This window comes from Pteronotus mesoamericanus, unplaced genomic scaffold (assembly GCF_021234165.1).
Source record: "Pteronotus mesoamericanus isolate MK-2021 breed Mesoamerican mustached bat unplaced genomic scaffold, CSHL_Meso_final contig_69, whole genome shotgun sequence".
In the NCBI taxonomy this organism is placed as follows: domain Eukaryota; kingdom Metazoa; phylum Chordata; class Mammalia; order Chiroptera; family Mormoopidae; genus Pteronotus; species Pteronotus mesoamericanus.
The window spans coordinates 1185278-1212354 of record NW_026555237.1 but is presented as its reverse complement, the minus strand read 5'-3'; the positions used below and the strand labels follow the sequence as shown (position 1 = coordinate 1212354).

Here is a 27077-nt window from a genome sequence, read left to right as displayed (position 1 = left end):
TTTGACTTACCAGTATATCTTGGTTTATCTTGGTTTTCCCATTAAAGTACAGAGATTTTATTGTAAAATAGTCATCAGTGAAAATAATCACCTCAATCCACCATTGTGGAACTCAGCTCTCCTTTCCATATAAGATTGATTTAAAGCTTTGCAAACTGGGTTACCAGGTAAAACATAAAATGTCCAATTGTCTTATACAGATAATGTTTCATATAAAAATGCCCCATGAAATATTTGGGATATATTTATACTAAAAGATTATTCCTTGTTTGTCTGAAATTCTAACTTAGTTTAGCATCCTGTTTCTTGTTTTGTTGTTTTGTCTGCTTTTTTGCTAACTCTGGCAACACTTTCTCTAAAAGATTTGACGTGTGGCCAGGCTAAAGTACATTTGAGCCAGCCTACTACTATGAAGAGCAGAGTTCAATCCTAACATCATATTTACACCTTGAATTACTAATATTTTTTTCCTAATCATTGCTGAAAGAATCTTAAAGTTTTGAGTCAAAGGCAAATCAAGTTTCCCCTTTATTGTTCTTTTTGGATGACGCACACATACAGAAGACATGGCAGTTTGTGCTCTGTGGACACGTTGGTTAAATGGGGATTGGGTATCACTAGGTTCATGGATTGTAAACTATGCCCTGGCCAGCTCTGCATTGGAGAAAGGGCATTAATCTGGTAAAGGCTCTGCTCTCCTTACAATATTCACGTTAATTGTGTTTTTCCCCAAGTGGTGACATCTGGTCCTTATTACCAGCTAAACATTTTTCTGTATAAAAGCTGGTTGTGAATCAGGCAGGTGTGACCAAAAATGTGATTTCTATTTTAAACACTATAATTTCATGGTCCCTTCGTAAAATAGTTTTTGTAAATCTTTTCTTAATCCCCACGGAATTTATTGTTAGTTTTCAGGTTTCAAGAAAATGTTCTTGGGAAATGGGCAGCTGCCTTTTAATGTGTCAATAAGTTGATTCATTCAACAAATATTTTTTGAGTAAATACATTAATAAAGCAGGACACGAGGAGTCAGAAAAATTTTAAATATGACTTGGTTCATGGCCTCAGAGAACTTAAAATGTGGGGAGGCCAATAGCAGTCATCCAAGGAACTGAATCTGGCCATCAATATTTGAGAAGACCTCTAGAAAAGAAAGCCCCCCATAGGTGGGGAGATAAGGATAAATATCATGACATTTGAAAATGGGTCAAGATTTTAAGTGGTTCAAGCAGTGGAAAGTGTCAGATGAAGGGAACAGAGAGAGAGAAAGCCTCCCCACCCCTCTACCCGCAGTGAAGAAGTCGTTCATTTCAGTTGTCTCTAGAAACTTTAAGGGGTAAATGAAGAAATGCCTTGCAAGGGCATGCTGTGCAAGGCCTGGCATGCTTGGCTGAAAGTGAGTACATAATTCCTATGTGAGCAGGTATGGAAGATGTGAATAAAGAAATGACATGATCTGGACTATACAGCAGTTCATGTGGAAAGTATTTCAGTAATTCATTCTTAAGGTTCACCTGATAACATGGACATAGTTTAATTGTATTAGATACATATCTCTTGAGACAGTTATATTTTTTAGGCTAAATTTTGATATTATGCAGAATTGAGTTGTTTCAAAGAAAAATAGGTTTTTATCCCCGTGCATGTTCTTGTTTGTGATGTACAATTTTGAAAGGAGAATAATTGAAGTGTTGAACATTTTGTTTTTGAGTAAACAGTCAATGAATCAATGATTGATACTCATACTCAGAAGCTACTTGGGCTGCTGAAGAAGATATAACATTTCTGATGTTGTTAACTCTCTTGGAAAAACTCAAAAAGGAAGGAAATGTGTGTTCCTATTGAAGATTTTTTTTTTATTCTAGTGTGGTATGAGGAGGAGAATTTAATGTCAAATGACTTAATGTCAGAGATTTAAACATTTATAGGCATGTGTACAGAAAATGTTTTGATTCATGTTCTTTCTAAACATGGAGACTTCTAGAAAAGCATTTTGAATCATCTATTTCATTCCACCCTCTAGATTATCCTTGCTCTGGAATGTTGGGCATGGTGTCTGGACTTATTTCTGACTCCCAGATTACAGCATCAAACCAAGGGGACAGGAACTGGATGCCTGAAAATATTCGCCTTGTAACCAGTCGTTCTGGCTGGGTACTGCCACCCGCACCTCATCCGTACATAAATGAGTGGCTCCAAGTGGACCTGGGAGAGGAAAAGATTGTGAGGGGCATCATCATTCAGGGGGGAAAGCACCGAGAAAACAAGGTTTCCATGAGGAAGTTCAAGATAGGGTACAGCAACAATGGCTCGGACTGGAAAATGATCATGGACGACAGCAAGCGCAAGGCTAAGGTAAGATCCAGGGACAGGGAACAAAGGGACTGCCAGGAGGAAGTCCTCCCTTATGTCCTTGACTTAGCTCAAGGACCTCCAGCATTTTCCTGAGGAAGTGAGACTTCTTTCCTTTTAGCTCTGAGATTACTGATCCCTAATTCTAGGGCAGACAGGATTGGGGTACAGGAAGTGATGTCTGAGAAAAACATGGAAAAGAACTGTATTGCTGGTCAGCTTTTTTCCCCTAGGGCTGGCAAATAGCTGGACACAGACGGCAGGCAGAGCAGCCGTGAGGGTGGGGATCAGGGTGCTGACAGCAGCCACCAGGCAGGAACTCAGAATTTCTCAGCAGATTATAATTGACAAGCATCGGTCAGCCCCTTTCCTTTCCCTTCCATCACCCTCCCTTCTTTAAGTGTACCTTTTAAAATTTCTGATTATGATAGAATACACAAAACATAAAATTTACCATCTTAGCCTTTTTAGGTTTACAGTTCAGTACTGTTAATTAAATATATATCTCCAATATCTAGGACTTCCCCATCTTTCAAAACTGAAAGTTTGTACTCATTAAGCAATAACTTCCATTTCTCCTCTCCCCCAGTGTCTGGAAATCACCACTCTACTTTCAGTCTCTATGAATTTGACTCCTCTAGGTACTTCATATAGGTGGAATCACAGTACAGGGCAGGGTAAAAGTAGATTTACAGTTGTGAGTGTGCAAAAATAATTTATTCTTGTATTATTATTTATCAATTACTGTGTTATTTTCCATGTGAACAACTGCAAACCTACTTTTGTCTCACCCTTTATTTATCCTTTTGTGACTGGCATATTTCACTTAGCAGAATGTCTTCAAGGTTTATCTATGTTGTTAGAATTCCCTTCTTTTTTAAGGCTAATATTTAATTTTATGTATAGGCCACATTTTGTTTATCATGCATTTATTGATGGACACTTGGGTTGCTCCTACCTTTGACTATTGTTAAGTATTTTTTTTAATGCATTGGAACCTTTTAAAATGCAGTTAGCTCTCATCACTTCTCAGCCTTTTGGCTAAGATCAAATGTAAAATGCAGTTGGTTCTTGGTCCAGTGAAAAGAGAAGGGAATCTCAATATAAAAATATTCCAGTATTCACCAGAACACGTGGTATGATATTATTTAACCAAACAGATGTTCTTTATTGGTTATGTTTTACTTAGGGTGATTATTGAGTTTATTTGCATTTCCTGCACACACAGTTTCAACTAGGAAAGGAGTATGCTGGGTGGCTCAGAAGCTGGTTTAAGACTAAAATAAGTAACCAACCACAGTCAGTTTATATGTGGTGTGGGAACTGTAGTCAGATAATGATACTTCTCACACCCAAAACAATTGACCCTTTAGTTCCATTCTTCACATCCCTACCTTGCCCAGGGCCTACTCCTTTTGTGAAAAGATGATTCTAGGTAATTGGAGGGAATGATGTCCTCACTTTCATTCTAAGTGGGTGTGGGATTGTGGCTTAATACAGTGACTCAAACAAATCCATTGCAGGTAGAAAAACAAACACTGGGTCCCAGTCTGTCCAGACATGTGGCTCTGCAGAAACTGCCCTGTCCCCATTAGTTGCAAGTCAGCCACTGACAGGGATGATGCTGTCACAAGTGTAAGAGTTTCTCTCTCATTTCAGCTCTCATTAACTTATGGTTTCTAAACATTTCCAGAGTATTTGCCATTTGTGTACAGCTACTTTCTCTCTAGTGTCCATTTCATTTTCCCTTTTATGTCATACCCTCTTGTTTTAGTGAAAGAATAAGTAAAATAAACAGAAAACTGGAGTTCTCCCTAAGAGCCAATCTCTGGAGGAAAAGTGAGCCTGTGACTTTATCAGTGTGTTGCTGCAAATCAAAACTTCCTGGAGCTACTGTCTCATGGCAGTGTGTGCCATGGCATGTTCTTTTGTGCTAGGTTCTAATGCAGAAAGAAAATGAATTACCGTATGCTTGGGATAGAATGCATCATATTCTTCCCTTTATTATCCAATCATGCTTCTGTAATCACTCTCTTGTAGTATATTGCTTATAAAGTTCCACAAGACATCAACATACAGTTTCCAATTTTAATAAAAAATATCCATTCAAGATTGGGTGAATGTTCGATTTTATTTCTAAAATGTGGTCCTATCAGTCATTATCATCTTCCTATGGCATTTTAAGCCATGAAAGCTTCTAAGTTGTTTATATAGAGCCTAATCAGTTATCCCTATATGCCCTTTCCCAGGAATAAAATCTTTATAATGAAAAAAAAAAACCAAACTGATAAAACCTTCAATTTAAAAGCAGCACATATTTCTAAATTGTATAAATATATTCCAGACATACTATATTCCCCTGGCGCTTGTGGCTCTCAGTTGGTTGTAGCATCATCCTATAGCCAAAGCGTTGCATGCTCGAGTCCCAGTCAGGGAACTTACCTAGATTGAGGGTTTGGTCCCCAGTTGGGGGCTGTACGCGAGGCAACCAATTGATGTTTCTCTATCATATCAATATTTCTCTCTCTCCCTACCTCTCTCACTTCCTCTCTTTCTAAAAGCAGTGAAAAAATGTCCTCTGGTGAGGATTAAAAAAATACTATATTTAAACTTACAAATGAAGTTTACCTCCTCAGGATGACAAGTCCATCATATATAACAGTCAAAGGAGTACTGTTTGTTAAATGAACCAGAACTTTGATGGATTTAAAATCCTCTGTGCTCTCTCCTTGATTTCTGCTCTCAAATAGTGCATGGTGGACAAAATATATCAAAGTCTTTTAATTAACTAGACTTTTCAGGAGCAGATAGAAGATTTAAATACTCAAAGCCCTCTTCTTCTAAAACATGATTAGTAAAAGGACACAAATATTTTTTATAAATGATCTCATGCTAGCAAAATTAGCCCAGTTCCATATGGCTCTTTATTGCTAACGTTCTTCCCAGCTCATCACTAACAGCTTTTGTAGTGTATTTACAGTGTGCTAATTCTTTGCTTAAGCTAAAATTAGGAGAAGAGTCTGGGATTCCATAGATACAAGTGCTTTTTTCCTATGATTGTTGAAGCTATATTAATGTAGACAGAACTTGCATGTGTAGTAATTCTACTTTCAGTATAATTAGTATTTTACTAATGACACTTAATTGGGCCTAACAGTAGTATATGTCAGATTCTGAATTACTGGAAGCAATTGCAGTTCTATCAAGAGTGTGGAACCCTACCCAACAGGGAATTTACTCTTGAAAATAATAGAAGGAAACCTTAATTGAGAGAAGTGGTTCTATGTTAGCCATGTATTTTAAGATTCCTGGAGGTTTTTCAGAGTTGGAAAAGACCAGTTAATTTACTTCTAGAAGTCAGAAAACCCATGGTTATGTCACCACCTACTCGATTTGTCTGTCTCCTCTTACATGTGTCCCCTGTTTTGCCATGATATTTCCACTATGAATGATTGCTTTTTAGGGTGTTTTATGACTCAGCTCTTGGGTGTGGTTCCAGCTCCTGACTGACATGGCCTTGGGAAAAGACCTCAATTTCCTGGACCTCAGTGTTTTCATCTATTGAAATGATGAGATTAGACTAGATTATTTCTAAGGGGAGAGGCATCATACAGTGTGGTAGTGAAGGGCACCAGTTCAGACTGCCTAGGTTTGAGTCCTGGCTCTGCCACTTACCTTATGGCTGTGGACAAGTTGCTTGACCTTTCTATGGCTCGTCTGTAAAACAAGTATAATAATAAAACCTACCTTGTGAACTTATCTTGATGATTAAATGAATTAATATATTTTAAGCACTTAGAACAATACCTTTCACCAGTAAACATCATGAGATATTTGATATATAGAAGGCCACTCCCAATGATAAGGCGAGCTGATTTTTCTAAACTCCCTTCCCTTCTTCCATTCTGGACTAAATTAACAATGGTGTTGGAAGAAAAAGATATAAGGAAGCTTATCCATTTTTTGAAAAAGAAAACAGGCCTAGTCTTTGCTCCATTTGCTTACAATTCCACTCAAGGATTTTACCCTTCCTGTCAATGTAAAAAAGGAAAATAAAGTAATCCAGTAGTGGCACCAGCCATAGGTAGCCCAGCTCCTGAAAAATGTCACAGTGAGTTAAAGTTAGGAATGCACTTGACAAAGAGGTGCAATCAACCAGGCATCAGAACATCATTTAACAGACAGGGCTCTTGTTACCTTCCTGAGATGAGAAGGTCTTTTATATACAAATATCTCCAGGTGGTGGAACTGCTTAAGTAAATAGCAATTTCAATGGATTAGAATAACCCAAGTTCTTGAGTAAATGGCATTTGCACTACATAAAATTTGCTATCTCTTACTTCAGCAATTTGATTCACCCTTCTTCTAGAGGACCTGCTCTTTTAAGAAAATATAATAGGAGTAGTTACTGAAAATGTGGTGTCTGTTATAAGCTCTGAAAAATGGCAAGTCCTCCATCTCAAGTAAGTGATGGAAGTGGCAGTCCTCCCAGACACATCAGCATATCATTTAAAAACATGTCTCATTAAAGCTTCTGGTATAGCCTCAGTGTGTACTCTGGTTTCTGAGAAATGACATCTGTCACTTCTTAGAGGAGTTTTAATTGTTTTTTCTTTTCTCTTTTATGAAAAGACTATCAGGCATTTATGAAGTTTTAGAATGAGCCCCATTTCTCTAGCCTATTAAAAGTCTTGAGGACTCTTCTGCTGAAAGAGAAGTTTTTATTAATAGTTGGTGATTTTTATACTTCACAGTCCTTTGAAGGCAACAGCAACTATGATACACCTGAGCTACGGACTTTTCAACCTCTTTCCACACGATTCATCAGGATCTACCCTGAGAGAGCCACTCATGCTGGACTGGGGCTAAGAATGGAGCTGCTAGGCTGTGATGTGGAAGGTATTACAATTTCCAAAGTCCCTTCTAGTTTCCTAGTTGTTGTTGTTTTTTTAATTTCCTTTTTCATGCATTTATGTCCCTCATGGTACTATTGCAAACTGCAATGATTTCCCCTAGGTAGTCCTCTCTGTGCCTGCCAGCCCATGAGGTTCAACATTCTAGCACATTCTAGAACATTCTAACCTGCAAACAGTACCTTCAGTCTACTTTAGTCTTGGTTGCTTGCATAACTCTTCCCAGATTCTGTGGTGTTGTCTCCTTTGACTTCTTAAAAAAATTATTGAAGCAAAATTTACATAACACCAAATTGACCATTTTAAAGCAAACAACACAATGACATTTAGTACATTCACAATTATTTATGCCACCACTACCTCCATCTAGTTCCAAAACATTTTCATCTCTCCAAAGTAAAACACTTTATACATTAAACAGTTTTGCTCTAATTGCCTCTCATCCAATCCCAGGCAACCACCAATCCCTTTGACATTTTTAGTGTTGTTTAGATGTCTATGTTTGATCTAGGCTTCTGTAGGTGGTGTAAACTACCATCACATAGCAGCAGGAAGCAGCATTTGACAGCCTGAAACATCCAGATATTCCCTTTGATGAATTTCTTAGGCTGCTGCAGAGACACAAACCTTAACATGCATTAATATATGTGAATATACAGCGAAGTCTGTTTAAGGATGTTACTGCATAAACTTAGGTTATGTCTGAAGATTATATTAAGGGTAAATTCAATTCCCACACTGACCTCATAACAGTTCTCACCTCTGCATGTTTATCACATAATCAATGAAATTAATGTTTGAAAAAATGGTATGATAGCTGCTTATTGTACCATTTAGTGATTTATTTTGTACATTAGAATTCCCATTTGCCTTAGATTTAAGCGTCAGTGGGTATATACTAAATTTTTCATCCCTGTAAAGGTCTTTCTCCAGGTTTGTTCAAAGAATGGCTACCATTGGTACCCAGATGCTAATCAATTCAGCATGTGCTCACAGTTGTTTTGAAGAATGCTTTTTAAATATCACCTTCTTGTGGTTTCAGAATTATGAGTGTTTTCAGCTACCCAAATGTAATTACATTTCTGAGCACATTAAATATCAAAAATTTTCTTATGCACTATAGAATCTTAAGCTGTGAATCACCATACTAGTGAATAATTCATAGCTGCTTTTCTAGGTGTTTATTTTAAAACAGGTCATTATCTCCAATTTTTAATTGTGTAGATATTTCCATATTTGTAGTCATGCTCCAGACCTCTGAGTTGTCCAGTGACTAGCAACACAACCCAAAATGACCATGTGCCAGAGCTCTGGCAAATATGCCAAGAAAAAGAAGGGATGGGCAGATCGAGCTAACTGCAGTCTCATTCACTCAGTTTACTGAGAAATGTGCTCATCTGGAAAAGGGAGCCTGCTGCTATGAGACAGGCCTCTCACCTGGATTCTGGGATGGAACACTGATTTAGGAGGTGTAATGGATGGGTAGTATAAAAAAGATGGAGGCTGTTGGCAGTTTGCCAATGTCAGCTCTGTAGTGAGGTAGAGATGGTCGGTGAAGGGATTTGCTGCCAATGTACCCAAGCTCTCACAGAAGTGAGGAAGTTGACCCAAGATGACCAACATCCAAGAAAATAATGTCAAAGTTTTTAACATGATTGCTGAAAGAGAGTGCTTTTTTTCTTCCTTAAACCCATTAACTGGCCTTATTAGATATCTATTGTGTGCCTTGATCCACTGGAAATACCTAGGGGGATACAGAAAGAAGATATGGTACACCCTAGCCTTCCCTGTCTACCCTTTTTGGGCTAACACTTATGTTTGAGAAAAAATAGATAACCACAGAAGATAAAATATTTTCAAGTATTCAAATTAGGACATAAAAATCACTTGCTTTCAATTTTTTTCTATTTAGTCTTGGTACTACTCTGGGCCACTTCCAATGAAGAACACCTCCTTTGTAGAAACCACAAGGAATGCAAAAAAACTAGCAAGCTGAAGAGACAGTTTCAAATACTTATGTAGAACATTATCAACAGCAAGGACAGTTTAGTGAAGACAAGCATCTGGATTGCCAGAAAGGATTCTATTAGTTCAGACAGAACAGTAAATAGAACCTGGGGCTTCCAGCCCAGATGGTGGAGTTGGTAGATGCTGTGCTCACCTCCTCCCATGACCACATCAAAATTACAACTAAATTAGAAAACAACCTACCTGGGGAACCACATCAAGAATAACTGAACAGAAGTTCTATAACTAAGGATATAAAGAAGAAACCACTTTGAGACTGGTAGGAGGGATGGGGACCCAGAACAGGCTGATCCCCCACACTTGTGTGGCAGTTAAGAGTTCGGAGGGATATATTGGCTGTAGTGGTTCCCCCTTAGGGGCAAAGGGTCCCAGGCCCACACTGGGTTCCTGAGGCTGGAGTACCAGTTCCAGTGCTACCAGAAAGAGGAGCCACCATAACATTTGGCTGTGAAAATCAATGGTGACTTCATCCATCTGGATGAGGCAGAGGGTTTCTGGAAACAGGTGTTTTCTTAAAGGGGTCATCCACAACCTCCCTCATTCACAAGCTCTCACTTTGAGCTCCAGCAAAGGGACAGTGGCAGGAGTGGCAAAAGACAGATACACAATTGAGATAGATGCTCAGTTGTATAGCAGGGAGAGGGATGAAGAGATAGCCACAGTTGTCGCTGTGTTGAGCACTCCTCTCACACAGTCAGCAGGTTAACATCATCTTTACTGTGTTGAGCCTTTCCCACAGGACCTGTGGGGATCGGTGAGCACCAAATCTGAATTCAAATTAACCTAAGAAATACTACTCGCCCTACCATGGTGACTCCCTGAGATTCTATCCTATGCAATTCTTGCACCCCAGTAGTTCTTTCAGGAGCTGGCAGCTGGACTCGGCCAGAGCATTGCCAGGAGCTCCTATAGCCACAAGCAGGCAGAGTCAGCCTGCACTCCAAACTTAAAAACTCTCAAAGGTATCGAGGCTGAAGGAAGGAGACGCCTGGCCTCTGTGTACACTGTGCCTTTTGATGAGTGAAGTCAGGCTGGACACTGGCATCAAATCACAGTCTGCATTAACCAGTGAACATCACTCACCCCAACGTCATGATTCCCTGAGACCCCACCCCCCTTAACTCCTGTACCACCAAAGGGTGTTTCAGGGGCTGGCAGCCTGCCTGGGCCCTCAAACCACCAGGGGCTCTTTCAGTGGCAAGCAGCTGGCATCAGCCTGTGCCACAATATTTCTTAAAAACTCTCAAATGGGAGGCCAGAAACAAGTGGCAGTTGGCCTCCAGTGCCCTGTGCCTCTTGATGAGTGGCCCCAGACTCAACACTGGCACCAAACCTAAATCTGCATTAACCTAGCGAACACCATTCATCCCACTCTGATGATTTCTTCAGACCCCACCCCAACCATCTCACATACTGCACAAGGATCTCTCAGTGGCTGTGCATTATGGGCAGCTGAGAGACTACAGGTGATCTCAGGGACTCCTGTGTCTATTGCTTAGTGGTCCCAAGTCATTTACTGGGAGCAGCCAGCCTCAGTTTGGTTTTAGCATAGCCTCTCCCACACATCTCCAATACAATACAGACAGCTAACAACCAAAAATAGCTTTATAGCTTTTACCAGGTGGCCCCAGTGCAGTCACACACAGAGGCTGACATGGGCCTGACCTGGAGTCTCTCCCAAAAAACCCCAGAACCAACACATCCAGTGGCGAGCATCCGACCACAACAGAGCACCACCCAATTAGCTCCACAAATGGTATGCCCAAAAGGTGGCCTCAGGAGGCATCAGAGCCCCACTGTGGCAAATCCTGCTCCATGGAGTCACCCCCAGATAGCAGCTTATATGCTGTGGTTATGGCCAATCCTCACAGCCAGTCACCTGAAGGTCAACTCAACACACTGATGTGCCAACAGCAATCAAGTCCCAACTGCAACAGCAGGGTGCATACAACCCACACAAAGGACTCTTGGAGAATCCAACTCAGGGGATCAGGGAAACTATATCACTGGGCCCCAGAGGACATCTATCACATAAGGCCACCCTGCCAAGACTGGGAGACATAGAATATCTAACCTAACATATAAAAACAAACACAGAGAGTCAACCAAAATGAGGAGACAATGAAACATATGCCAAATGAAAGACAAGGAGAAAAATCCATAAAAAGAACGGCAACAACAAAATGTAGGCTAGCAATCTGCCACATACAGAGTTCAAATCAATGGTTATAAAGATACTTAAAGAAATTAAAGAGAAAATAGAGGAACTCACTGAGAACTTCACCCAAAGAAATAGTAAGCATTAAAAAAAAAATACAGAAACCATAAAAAAGGGCCAGTCAGAAATAAGGAATATACTGGAAGGAAGCAATCACAGATTAGATGAAGCAGGATATTGAATCAGCAATTTGGAAGACAGGGTAGCAGAAAACACCCAATCTAAACATCAAAAAGAAAAAAGAGGATAATTTAAGGGACCTTTGGGACAATACCTAGCATAACAATATTCACATCATAGAGATACCAGAAAGAGAAGAGAGAGAGCAAGGGTTTGAGGACATATTTGAAGAAAATGGAAATACAAGTCCAAGAAGCTCAGAGAATCTCAAACAATATGAACCCAAAGAGACCACACCGAGACACATTAAAATTAAAATGACAAAGCTAAAGACAAAGATCTTAGAAACAGCAAGAGAAAGGTATTCCTTTTCTTAAAAGGGAACTTCCATACAACTGATTTCTCAAAAAGCTTTGCAAGCCACAAGGAATTGACACAAAATATTCAAAGTAATGAAAAACAAGGACCTACAACCAAGACTATAATTTAAAATTGAAGGAGAGAGGAAAGCCAAAATGGCAGTGGAGTAGGTGGAAGGTACACACTTCCTCCCAAGATCAAATTAGAATTACAATTAAGATATAGAACAATCAACTTGAACAACCAACTGAACAGAAGTCTAATGACCAAGGACGCACAAAAGATACCACATCCAGACTAGTAGTAGGAAGAATGGAGAGGCAAAAAAGGTGGCTAGCCCTGCTCCCATGTGCCCCAGCTGAGAATTCGGAGGGGTATCTCAACTGCAGAACTTCCCCCTGAGGAACATGGTGTATCAACCTCACACCAGACTTTCCAGCCCAGAACATCAGAGCCAGAAAGAGGTGCCCACGTAACATCTGGCTGTGAAAATCTATGGGGATTCTGTCTGCCAGGGTGAGACAGGAGCCTGCTAGAGACAGAAGAACTCCCATAAGGGTCAACACACAAAATCTTCTCCGCAACTACTACCCTGTGAGGGGTGGAGCAGACTGGAGTCCATGAGCAGAGAGTGGGGTTTGTGGCTCTGTGGAGAGAGCAAAAGGACAGCTGCCAGTGTAACTGTGCTCAGGCATTCTCCCACATCACTGGTACCATCTTTCTTGGGTGGAGCACTACCCTCTTTACAGCATCAGTGTAAAGGATTGCAATAGCCCCACCCCCTGGACTACTTGTTGCCCCTCTCTGCAGAACTCATGCTCTGCTGAGGAGTTGGCTGCCTGGGCTGGGTTGTAGAGGTTCAGGCAGAGTTAGGGGGTTGTCAGTGACTGGTTATGTGGCTTTGGAATAGGAGCCATTCTTCCCATTTTCCTGAAAACATGACTGGTGCCTTACTTGCACAGGAAATCTGCTAGCCTCGCCATCCAGGCAGCCAGAAGCCCCACCCTCCTGATGCCTGGAGGCCCTGTCTTGCCAAGCCTGGACTCCCCAGGAGATCTGGACAGAATCCAAGACAGATTGAGTTATGTGGCTCTGGGGAGGGGGCCACTCGCCCCACTTTCTCTCAAGCCTGACCAGCACCTCTCCCTCATGTGAAATTCAAAAGCCCTACCCTCTCAACTCTGGGCCACCCTGCCGTACTGAGCACAGGCTCTCAGCAGAATGTGGGACAGACTGAGTTGTGTGGTTTCAGGTTCTTTGCCCATTTTTCCCTTACATGCCCAACAAGTGAGAGCATTTCTTTCACACAGCTAAATTTTGGTCTTTTGGGGCCTCATAGACTTTTCTGGCTTCACCCTGATGACTCCTTGAGACCCCACCACAACCTAAAGGTCTGTGGGCACCCAGCAGGATGCCCTGTGACTTTTGGTGAGTGGCAGACCCAGCACTGGCATCCTGTTTAAACCTGTATCAATGTGGTGAACATCACTTGCCCTTATCTGTTGACTCACTGAGAAAGTACCTCATGGAATTCATGAGGTACTACAAGGAATACTACAAGAGATTATTTCATTGAATGAGCCTAGGCAGGTGAAGGCAGACTGAGGAGGATTAGGAGGTGCCTTGAGTTTTCAGGTGACCTGTCCCTAGGCTTGGTGCTGTTAGAAGTTGGCATTAGTGTGCAGCTTGGTCCTTCCAACACACCAAGGCCCAGCAGAGGTAGCCACAAATTGTGGATTGTCTTGTACCTCCAAACAGGTTGCCCAGAGCAAATCACAAGCAGCAGCTGACATTGATCAGCATCATAGTTCCTCCCAAGTGGCTGCAGAACCAACACACCCAATGGCAAGCTTCAGACAGCATAGGAGGAAGATCCAGCTTGCTTCACAAGTGGCATATCCAAAGGGAGATATTGGCAGGTAACAGACCCTGCTGACACAGATTACACTTCCTATGGTCAGCACCAGTGCAGTACCTCATACACAGCAGTCAGCCAGCCTAAATGTTGACATCCTGCACAAATGGGCCAACTGGAATCAAGATTCAATTACGACAGGAGGGCCAACATAACCCATACAAAGGACATTCCTAGAGCACCCAGCTCAGGTAATCAAGGAGGCTGTGTCACTGAGTCTCAAAGCACATCTCCTACATAAGGCCACCCTACCAAGACTGAGAGACATAGAAGACCTACCTAATATACAGAAACAAGCACAAAGAGGCAGCTAAAGTGGTGAGACAAAGGAACCTGCCCCAAATGAAAGAACAGGACAAATTTCAAGAAAAAAAATATAGTAAGCAATTTACTAGATATGGAATGAAAAAATATGGTTATAAGAATGTTTAAAGAACATAGTGAGAACTTCAAAGAACTTACTAAGGACTTCAGCAGCATGAGAAAGGACATGTAATCCATGAAAAAGAACCAGTCACAAATGAAGAACACAATATCTCAAATGAAGAATACATTAGAAGGAATACACCGTAAGTTGGATGAATCAGAGTACCGAATCAGTGATTTGGAAGACAGGTAGGAGAAAAAACCCAGAGAAACAAAGAGAAAAAAGAATTTTTTTTAAAAAGAGGATAGTTTAGGGGGGCTTTGAGGACAACATGAAGTGTAACAGCACCCATATTATAGGTGTACCAGAAGAAGAGAGAGACCTAGGGATCAAGAACCTGTTTAAGGAAATAATGCTTGAAAACTTCCCTGACCTGGTAAAGGAAAAAGACACACAAATCCCAAATAAGAGGAACCCAAAGAGGGTCACACCAAGACACATCATAATTAAAATGGCAAAGGTTAAAAACAAGAGAGAATCTTAAAAACCTAAAGAGAAAGACAGTTAATTTTCTACAAGGAGCTCCTGTAGACTGTCCGCTGATTTCTGAATGGAAACACTTCAGGTCAGAAGGGATTGGCATGAAATATTTAAACCGATGAAAGACAAAGAACTACATCCAAGACTACTTTACCCAGCAAAGCTATCATTTAAAATTGAAGGACAAATAAAGGGCCTTGCAGACAACAGAAAATTAAACAAGCTCACTACCACCAAACCAGTACTACAAGAAATTTTAAAGGATACTCTTTAAAAAGAACAAAAAGAAGAAAAACAGAAGAATATAGCAATAAGGAATAAAATGGCAATACATACATACCTGTTAAAAATCACTTCAAATGTAAATAATTTAAATGCTACAATCAAAAGACACTCAGTAGCTACATGGATAAGAAAACAAGACCAATATATATGCAGCCTACAAGAGACCCACTTCAGAATGAAAGATACATGCAGAATATAAGTAGAGGGATGGAAGAAGATGTATCATGCAAATGGAAATTTTCAAAAAGGTTGGTGTAGCAGTACTTATATCAGACAAAATAAACTTTCAAACAAAGGCTATAGAAAGAGACAAAGAAGGGCACTACATAATAAAAGGATGAATCAAACAAGAGGCTATAACCTTTGTAAACATTTATGCAGCCAACATAGGAGTCCTTAAATGTGTAAAGCAAATCTTGATGGACATAAAGGGAGAAGTCAACATTAATAAAATCATAGCAGGGGATTGTAAAACCCTATTGACATCAATAGATAGATCTTCCAAACAAAAAATCATCAAGGGAACAATGAGCTTAAATGATACAATAGATCAGAGAGATTTGCTTGGTATCTTCAGATCATTTAACACCAAATCAGAAGAAAATACATTCTTTTCAAGTGCACATGGAACATTTTCTGAGATAGACCACATGTTAGGACACAAAACAAGTCACAATAAATTTAAGAACACAGAAATCATATCAAGCATTTCCTTTGACCATATGGTATAAAACAAGATATCAATCACAAGAACAAAACTGAAAAATACATAAACACATGAAGGCTAAATAACATGTTACTAAACAATTAATGGGTTAAGAATAAGATTAAGAAAGAAATCAAACAATACATTGAAACAAATGAAAATGAACACACAACAACTCAATATCCATGGGACACTGCGAAAGCAGTCCTAAGAGGGAAATTCATAGCAACACAAGCCTACCTTAAGAAACAAGGTAAATCTCAAATAAAAAATCTATCTTTACATTACACTTAATGGAACTAGAAAAAGGACAACAAACAAAATGCAAGGTGAGAAGAAAGTAAATAATAAATGTTAGAGCAGAGAAAACAAAATAAAGTCTAAAAAAATTACAGAAGATCAGTGAAACCAACAGCTGAGTCTTTGAAAAGTTAAACAAGAGTGAAAAACGTTTAACCAGACTTATCAAGACAAAAAGAGAGATGACCCAAATAAACAGAATCAGGAATGAAAGAGGAAAAGTAACAACTGACACTACAGAAATACAAATGATTGTAAGAAAATATCACAAACAGCTATATGCCAAAAAAATTGGACAATCTGGATGAAATGGATAAATTCCTAGAAACATAAAACTCTTCAAAATTGATTCAAGATCCAAAAAATCTGAATAACTGATTACAATTAATTAAACTGAAGCACTAATAAAAATCTCCCAACAAACAGAAGTCCTGAACCAGAGAGCTTCTAAGGTAAATTTTACAAAACATTCAAAGAAGAACTAACACCTATACTTCTCAAACTATTCCAAAAATTTCAAGAGGAGGGAATATTCCCAAGCTCATATTACAAGGTCAGCATAATCCTAAATCCAAAACCATAAAAAAAACACTACAAAGAAAAAAAATTATAGGCCAATAACCCTTATATACATAGACGTTAAAATCCTCAACAAAATATTAGCAAATTGGACCCAACTATACAATAAAAAGATCATACACCGTGATCAAGTTGGATTTATTCTGGGGATGCAATGTTGGTATAGTACTTGCAAATCAATAGAGTGTTGATATACCAAATAAAATGAAGAATAAAATCCACATGATCATATCAATACATGCAGAAAAAGCATTTGATAAAATCCAGCACCTACTCATGATAAAACCTCTCAGCAAAGTGGGAATAGAGGGAACATACCTCAACATAATAGAGGCCATATATGATAAACCGACAGCCAACATCATACTCAACAGGAAAACACTAGAAACATTTTCCTTAAGATGATGAACAAGACAGGGATGTTCACTTTTACTATTCTTATTCAACATAATACAGAAAGTCCTAGCTATAGCAATCAGACAAGAAGACGAAGAAATAAAAGGCATCCAAATCAGAAACATGTAAATCTGTCATTATTTGCAGATAACATGATACTGTTTATAGAGAACCCTAAAAATTCTACCAAAAACTACTAAAACTGATAAATGAATTCAGTAAAGAATCAGGATACAAAATAAATATGCAGAAGTTAATTGTATTTTTATACACCAATAATGAACTATCATAAAAGGAAACTAAGAAAACAATTCCATACACAATTCTACACACACACACACACACACACACACACACACAAATACCTAGGAATAAATTTAACTGAGGATGTTACAGACCTATACTCAGAAAATTGTAAGACATTGAGGAAAGAAATTGAAGAAAATATATATAAGTGGGAGTATATATCATGTTCATAGATAGAAAGAAATAACATGATTGAAATATCAATACTACCCTAAATCAATCTATAAATTCAATATATTTCCTATCAAGATACCAATGGAATATTTCACCGAACTAGAACAAATATTCCAAAAAAAGAGTATGTGGAATGACAAAAGATTCAGAATAGCCATAGCAATTTTGACAAAAAAGAATAATGTTGGGGGAATCACAGTACCTGATATCAAAGTATACTACAAGGCCATAGTAATCATAACAGTATGCTATTGGCATAAACACAGACTCATAGATCAATGGAATGAATAGAGAATTCGTAAGTAAACCTATGCCTTTATGGTCAATTAATATTTGACAGAGAAGTCCAAAACATAAAATGGAATCTACACAGACTCTTCAATGGAAGGTGTTGGGAAAATTGGACATATACATGCAAAAAAATAAAACAAGACCACCTTCCTATACTGTAAACAAGAATAAATTAAAAATGGATTAAAGGGTGCAAACCATAAAAATCCTAGAAGAAAGCATAGGCAATAAAATTTCAGACCGTTCTCTTAGCAGTATTTTTACTGGTAGACCTTCTTGGGCAAGGGAAACAAAAGACAAAATGAACAAATGGAAGTACATCAAACTAAAAAGTTTTTTACAGCAAAAGAAAAACCATCAACAAAAATTAAAAGACAATGAACTGAATGGGAGAACATATTCTCTAATGATCCATCTGATAAGGGGTTAATATCCAAAAATCTATGAAGAACTTATAAAACTCAAAATCTATGGAAAACCAAAAAAACAAACAATCCAATGTAAAAAATGGGCAAAGGACCTAAATAGACACTTCTCCAAAGATGATGTACAGATAGTCAATAGATATATAAAAAGATGCTCAATGTCACTGATCATCAGAGAAATGCATTTAAAACCACAATGATATATCATCTCACACCTGTCAGAATAGTTATCATAAAATCAAGAAACAGCAAGTGCTGGAGAGGATGTGGAGAAGAGGGAACCCTAGTGCACTGTTGTAGGAATGCAGATTGGTGCAGCCACTGTGGAAAACAGTATGCAATTCCCTCAAATAATTAAAAATGGAACTGCCTTTTCACCCAGAGTTTTCACTCCTGGACATGTATCCAAAGAAACCCAAAGCAGTAATTTAAAAGAATGTATTCGTACGCACTCCTATATTTATTACACTGTTATTTACAATAGCCAAGATTTGGAAGTTGCTCACATGCTTATCAGCAGATGGGTGGATACAAAAGCTGTGCTACTTTTACTCAACAGAATACTACTCCGCCATAAAAAAGAAAGAAATCTTGCCTTTTGCAACAGCACAGATGGATCTGGAGAATATTATGCTAAGTAAAATAAGCCGATCAGAGAAAGACAAATACCACATGATTTCACTTATGTGTGTAATCTAATGAATAACATACACTAGCAAACAAAATAGGAACAGAAACAGGAATACAGAGAAGAGATTGACAACTCTCAGATGGAAGTGGGGGTTAGGGTGCTGAGTGGAAAAAAGTGAAGGGATTAAGGAAAAACAAGTATAGACACAGACAACAGTATGATGACTACTAGAGAGAAAGGGAGCTGGGAGGAAGTAAAAGAGAATAAAGGGTGATAAATGGTGATGAGAGAGGCCTGACTTGGGGTCTTGAATGCACAATAACAAGGTACAGATGATGTATTATGGAACTGTACACTTGAAATGTATAAATTTATTAACCAATGTCACCCAAATAAACACAATAAAAATTTTTTAAATAAAAATAAAATCTAAGGAGAGAAAGAGATTCCCCGACAAGAAAAAGCTAAAGGACGTCATCACCATAAAAACCAGTGTTACAAGAAATGTTAAAGGGACTGTTTCAAAAGAAAACTGTCAAAAAGACATAAATAAAATAATAAAATGGCAATATTTACATACCCATCAATAATTGCTTTAAATGTAAATAGATTAAATGCCCTGACTAAAAACCTTAGTGTACTTCAATGTATAAGAACACAAGAGCCATTTATAAAGGTGGACAAGAGTAGGTTTACAGTTGTAATACAAATAAGTAATACAATATTAATAAATTACAATACAAGAGTCAACTCTGTTTGTAGACTCACAACTGTAAACTTACCTTTGTCCATTCCCTGATAATGCAGTTTGCAAGAGACCCTCTTCAGATCAAAACACGCACAGACTGAAAGTAACAAGATAATGGAAAAAGATACTTCATGCAAATGGAAATTAAAAAACTTGGGTTGCAATAATTATATAATACAAAATAGACTAAAACATAGGCTATGAAAAAGATAAAATTGAACATTTTATAATGATAAAAAGATCAATCCAGTAAAAGAATACAACCCTTGCAAACAATTTTGCACTTAAATATTGGAGCAAAGCAAATATTGACAAACTTAAGAGAGAGATCAATAATAATACAGTAATTACAGGGAGCTTTTACACCCCATTGACATTAATGGATAGATCTTCCAGACAAAAATTCAACAAAAATTAAACAAAAAAGAGTAGCCATATATGACTTTGTAGGCCAGATGGATTTCATTGATATTTATAGAACATTTTACCCCAAAGCAACCAAATACACAATGTTTTCAGCCACGTATGGAACAATTTATAACATAGACCAAATATTTGTCCCCAAAACACATCTCAAAAAATTTAAAGAGATTTGAAATCATCTCAAGCATTTTCTTCAACCACAATGGTATGAAACTAGAAATCAATTACAAGAAGAAAAATTAAAAACACACAATCACATGGAGGCTGAATAATATGCTACCAACAATGAATGAGATAGCAATAAGATCAAGGCAGAAGGATCCATGGACATGGACAACAGGGTGGGGATTGACTGTGGGAGCAAGGTCTGGGCGGGGCAGGGGAAAGCAATAGGGGAAAACTGGGACAACTGTAATTGAACAAAAATAAAAAATAAATAAATTCTATTTAGTCATCTAAAGACAAAAGATACTTTGAGACAAATGAAAATGAAAACACAGACCCAGAGTATATGACACACTGTGAAAGCACTCTTAGGAGGAAAATTCATAGCAACACAGGCCTACCCCAAGAAACAAGGAGAAATCTCAAATTAATTATCTAACCTTGAACCTAAAGGGACCGACAGAGGACAGTAAATACAGCCATAGTTAGTAGAAGAAAGGAAATAATAAAGATTAGAGTGGAAATAAATGCCAGAAAGTATAAAAAATTAATTGAAAAGATCAATATAACCAAGGGCTGGTTCTTTGGAGAGATAAACAAAATTGATAAGCCTTTAACCAGGCTCATGAAGAAAAAAAGAACACAAATAAATAAAACAAGAAATGAAAGAGGAGAAGTAACAACTGACACCAAAGAAATAATAAAGGATATATGAAAATACTATAAACTATATGCCAACATACTGGACAATCTGGGAGAAATGGATAAATGCCTAGAAAGATAGCCTCTTCTTAGAATGAATCAAGAACTAACAGAAAATCTGAACAGATAAATTACTAAAAATGAAGTCAAATCAAAAATTCTAAACAAACTAGGGTCCTGGACTAGATGGCTTTACATATGAATTTTACCAAACATTCAAAGAATAATTAACACATCCTCTTCAAACTATTTCAATAAATTCAAGAGGAGTAAAGACTCGCGGCTCACTTTAGAAGGCCAACATTATTCTGATTTCAAACCCTGACAATTAATTATAAGAAAAGAAAATTATAGGCCAATATCCTTGATCAACATAAACACAAAAATCTTCAACAAAATTTTAACAAACTTAATTTATCAATGCATTGAAAAGAACAAACCAAAATCAAGTGTGATTTACTCCTGTCTGGGATACAAGTTTGATTCGATATTCATAAATCAATTAATATGCACCACTTAAAAATAATGGATAAAAATCATTTGATCATATCAATAACTGCAGGAAAGGCGTTTGACAAAATCCAGCATCCATTTATGATTTTAGAAAAAAAACAAACTCTCCACACAGTGGGAGTGGAGGGAATGCACCTCAACATAATAAAGGCTATGTATGGCAAATCAATAGCTAACATTATACTCAATGGGGAAAAGCTTACTGCATGTTTTCTTAAGATCATGAACAAGACCCAGTTGTTTACTTTCACGACTTTTATCCAGCATAGTACTGAAAGTCTTAGCCACAGTAATCAGACGTGAAAAATAAATGAAAAGCATCCAAGTTGGAAAGAAAGATGTAAAACTGTTACTATTTTTAGATGACATGATACTGTACATAGAGAACCCTAAAGATTCCACCAAAAAATTATCAGAACTGATAAAAGAATTCAGCAATGTAGAAGGATACAAAATTAATATTCAGAAATTTGTTGCATTTTTATACACCAATAACAAACTATCAGAAAGGGAAATTAAGAAAACAATCCCATGTATAATTTCATCAAAAAAAATAGAATAAAACACCTAGGAATAAATTTTATCAAAGAGATAAAAGACTTGTACTTGAAGTGTCATGCATAAGAAGAATTAATATTGTTAAAATATCCATACTACTCAAAGCAATCTATAGATTCAGTTGCAATCCCTTTCAAAATACCAATAGAATTTTTCATAGAACTAAGACAAATAATTCTAAAATTTCTATGGAAACATGAAAGACTTTTTAATAGCCACAACAATATTGACAAAGAAGAACAGAGTTGGAGACTTCACATTACCTGATATCAAAATATACTACAAGTCCAGAGTAATCAAAACAGCATGGTACTGGCATAAAAACAGATCAGTGAAACAGAACAGAAATAAACACATGCCTATATAGTTAATTAATATTTAACAATGGAGGAAAGAACATAAAATGGGGTAAAGAAAGTCTATTCAATAAATGGCATTGGGATAGCTGGACAGAATATACAAAAAAGTGAACTAGACTACTTTTTACACCACATGCAAGAATAAACTTAAAATGGATTAAAGACAAATGTAAGACCTGAAACCATAAAATCCTAGAATAAAACATAGGTAGTCAACTTTTTGACATTGCTCTTTGTAATATTTTTTGGATATATTTCCTCAGGTGAGGGAAACAAAAGAAAAAATAAACAAATGGGACTATACCAAACTAGAAAGTTTTTTACACAACAAAGGAACCACCAACAAAACAAGAAAATCACCTACTAAATGGAAGAAGACATTTGCCAAGATACACTAGATAAAGGCTTAATATCCAAAATTATAAAGAAATCATACAAATCAACACCAAAAAAAAAAAAAACAAACAATCCAATTAAAAATGGGGTATTCTCATTTCTTAAAATGCAACAGCTGGGCTGAATTTTTTTTATCGTTAATACCTGAAATAGCAAAATGGGCTTCATTTATTTTTAAAAAGTGAGCAGAGGACCTAAGAGGACATACAGATGTCCAATAGACATATGAAATGATGCTCAATGTTACTAATTATCGGAGAGATGCATATTAAAACCACAGTGAGATATTAGCTCATGCCTGTCAGAATGGCTATCATCAATAAAACAACAAACAGCAAGCGTTTGCCAGGATATGGAGAAAACAGAACACTTGTGCACTATTGATGGCATTGCAAATTGGTCTGGCCACTATTTAAAATAGTACTGATATTCTTCAAAAAATTTAATAAAACTGCCTTATGACCCAATCATTCTACTTCTGGGTATTTATCTGAAGAAATCCGTAGCACTAATTCAAAAGGATATATGCATCTTTATGTTTACTGCTGTGTTACTTACAATAGCCAAGATATGGAAGCAACCTAAATGTCCATCAGGAGATGAGTAGATAAAGAAGATGTGGTACATATATATAATGGAATATTATTCATAAAAAGGAGTGAAATATTACCATTTGCAACAACATGGATATACATAGAGTGTATTTTGCTAAGTGAAAAAAGTCAGACAGAGAAACAAATACCATATGATTTTGTTTATATGTGGAATCTAAAAAACAAAATAAATGAACAAACAAAATAGAGAGACTCATAGATACAAGGGACAAATTAATGGTTAACAGGGGTGAGCCGGGGTTAAGGGCTGGGTTAAAAAGGTGAAGGGTTTAAGATACACAAATTGGCAGTTACAAAATAGTCATGAGGATATAAAGGTACAGCATAAGGAATATAATCAATATTATAGTAACTACGTGTGTTGCCAGGTGGACACTAGACTTATTGTGGTGACTGCTTTGTAAGTTACACAAATGTCTAACCACTATGCTGTGTATCTTGTACCTAAAACTAATATAATATTGCATGTCAAATGTAATTGAAAAATATAAAAATTAAAATTGAAAAAGTGAGTAGAGCCTGGCATATTTATATATGTGTTTTACAAAGTATAGTCTGTATGCCTAAATAGTGGGCACAGTATCTGTACGTGCTGATTTCCTAGTGATCATTGGTGTGCGTGCTTTGCGGGAGTTGAGAAACTTGAAACTAGCTACATTTCTACATTTGTCATAACTCTGCTCAGTATTTAAGCACAATTACAATGTCAAATTTTTATTGAGAAAGCAGCAGTTACCAGCACATTACTACTGGCCACAAGCTATTAGAGAACAGGCCCCCACTCTTGTCTGGTTCTTGAACATCAGGAGAACTGTACATTATCTCCAATCTCATAAAGTGAAATGTGATGCCAAAAACTGTAAAACATTAAACAGATTGCAAAAATGAGTAACAGGCTGAAAAAAAATAGACCAAACTTAATTTAAAGAACTTCAAAAGCAGTCTTTGATTAACGTTGGATACCTTTCATCTACAAACTCAAAGGTATGAGAATCCCTGCTGGCAGTGGAATGCAGCCCTATGGGAGTTCAGGTAAAACGACCCCCAGGATATCTAAGACAAGTCCTCTCAGACACCTGATCTGAGGTGAATGAGCAATCACAAGTTGAGGGGAACAATCTTTAAAGAAAATAAAGAACAATATTGTACTAAAGGTGAATGTGTTGGGACTGTCTTTTGGGGAAAAACTTATAGTATGAACTAAGAAAACTTAGTAAGTACTAAGACTATAATAGAATTCATGACAAGTGAGTTCTCTAGCAATTTGAAAATGAGCAGAAAAACAATTCGTGCAATATCTCTACAATTAAATTTCTCAACTCCAGAGTCATGAATAAATAACCATTGAAAATTCAAGAACTTTTTAGAAAAATGATGTTTATGTAGATAACAATGTAGAAGATGCTAAGGCAGTCATCTCTATTCATCAGATATAGATCGAATACCAAAACAAAGCAGTCCCCAATGGATTCTGCAAATTCCTGAAAGAGGTAAACCTTGCTCCTGGCCTTCTTGCAACAGATTAGAGTTTTCTTCAAAAGTGTTAGCAGATTCAACAGCCACAGGCTTGAGAATACATTTCAGAGGTGAGATAATAATCCTTGGATTTTATTTCAGCACCTACAGCTGGACCGACCACTCCCAATGGGAACCTGGTGGATGAATGTGATGACGATCAGGCCAATTGCCACAGTGGAACAGGTGATGACTTCCAGCTCACAGGTGCAGAAACCATCTTCATCCCATTGCTGTGCCATTTCAGTTCATGCAGTTGTTGAGACCAGCTAATTAATGCCATTTGTGTTTGTGTGACTCCTCGTGGCAGGGGTCATCAAGGTGGTGGCAGAGCTGCCCCAGCAGAGGCAGGCTTGCCAGAAGGCACACATCCTTGTTTCGCATGTCATTTGTGTAAACAACTTGTTCTTAATAGCCATGACCATTTTAAACGATAATTTTAGTCATTTTCAGAGCCAACACTAGGATTATCTTGATAGAGTAAGAATTTCTCCATAGTTAAAAGTGCTGAACAGATCTTCATCTTCAGTTACCCCCTTACCCCTGCCATAACAAATTAATTACATAACCACACACTTTGGAATATTTATTGCTGTTTTCCAGTGAGGATAAATATTTTGAGTGGATCCTTTAGCTAATTAATTGATGAAATTAGGCTTATATTTGAAATGCAGCTTTTAAGTTAGGATTTTGTAAATCATTTTACATTAAAAGTTTCAATGACAGAATTAGTCGTCACTTCACATTACCACCAACTAGCAAATATATCAGGGCTGCTGTGTGTCAAATGCCTCACTAATTTAGAGTATTACTCCATTAATAGTCTAACACCCTCAAACTCAGAAAGTGACCTTCTCTTCCACTTGGAATGGCAAAGGAAATGTTAGGCAAGTGCAGGATGGAATTGCACCATTTGGAAATTGGCCAAGGCACTAGAAATTTCACCTTATTGTTGCAAAAGGAACTATGGGACCTTCACTGATACCTGGGACAAAATGCAGTTTCATATAGCATCTGACTCTCATTTTAGATTAAACATGAACTCTTAGATGCAGGTCTGTATTTTTACCCAGAAAGGACTTAAAGAGCCCACATAATTAATTTCCATGGGTGGAACTGAAGGCATTACCATGTAACTTCATAGTAATGTATGATGTTATTGGCTAGTGCATTCATATAAAATCTGAAAGGAAATATCCCAAAGTACATTTCCATTTACTTCAAAAGCCCCCCTCTGAAGGAGTATGAGAGCTCTGTACTTGGAGGTGGCATAAGGAATAAAATTTAGCTCAGAAATTTAGTACCATATACTGGGTTTACATTTAAATCGCACCTCCTAAGGCTATCTCCTTGCAAATTTCCAGGTTAATCACTTACATTCACATGGGCAATAAGTGTTACATTGCTATGGGCTTTTGAAAACAAAGCTTTTATGTAAATAGCCATAAGTTACAAAAATTACTCTAATTAATGCAGAGGCATTTTCTTTGTAAAATGTCAAGTTCTAGCTGAAAGCCCTCCATATGATGTTAAAAACAGAGTACCGTTCTGTGAACCAGGTCTTGTGGCAACCTTCCCAGCATTGTCTGTAAACACTGCCATGAGCCTCAGGCTTTTTGCAGACAGTATCACACGTCTGTAGTGAAATTCCTCATAAAAAGGAATGGCTGCAATCATCACAGTATACCCTTTTCAATTAGCCTCTTGTGGAGAGGGTTCTTTTCTTTATATACCCTAACATGGTCAGTTAATATTGATTAGAACAAAGCCTCAGATTTACTACTCATATCGGAACAACCAACATCATTTTGCATCAGTTCATGACTGATTCAATTGAGACTAAAGCCTTTGAATGAAATAGGGCAAATATGTTAGCCTGGAGCAAATTGTGTATGGCAACGAGTCACAAACTACAGAAAAAAAGGGTCGCTTATAGTGGAAAACTGACAATGCTGTATAAGTATAAGGTAATAGTTTATCTACAGCTTTTAAAATCATGTTTTGTGTACATAGAAAAAAGTTCATTCTAGTTTTGTTTTGTTTTTTTTTTTTTGCATATTACCATGGCAAAAAAAAAGTTATTTTCTTAGGCCAGCACATTTGTCTCCATAATTCTATAAATATTTGTATAATACTAAGAACTTCTGGAGTGTTCATAATGCATACTTCACACCCTCA

The 27077-nt window shown here is 37.5% G+C and overlaps 1 protein-coding gene across 5 annotated transcripts in view; it reads left to right on the top strand.

The window, feature by feature from the left end:
* Positions 1–27077, top strand: part of NRP1 (neuropilin 1) — a 153718-nt gene that overhangs the window by 107414 nt on the left and 19227 nt on the right. For 4 of the 5 annotated variants that reach the window (XM_054582292.1, XM_054582291.1, XM_054582290.1 and 1 more), the window contains 3 exons: positions 2024–2355; positions 7107–7251; positions 25002–25106. In XM_054582292.1, the coding sequence (XP_054438267.1) occupies positions 2024–2355; positions 7107–7251; positions 25002–25106 (582 nt within the window). The remainder of the gene's footprint in view (positions 1–2023; positions 2356–7106; positions 7252–25001; positions 25107–27077) is intronic. The other variant, XM_054582293.1, reaches the window with a different exon arrangement.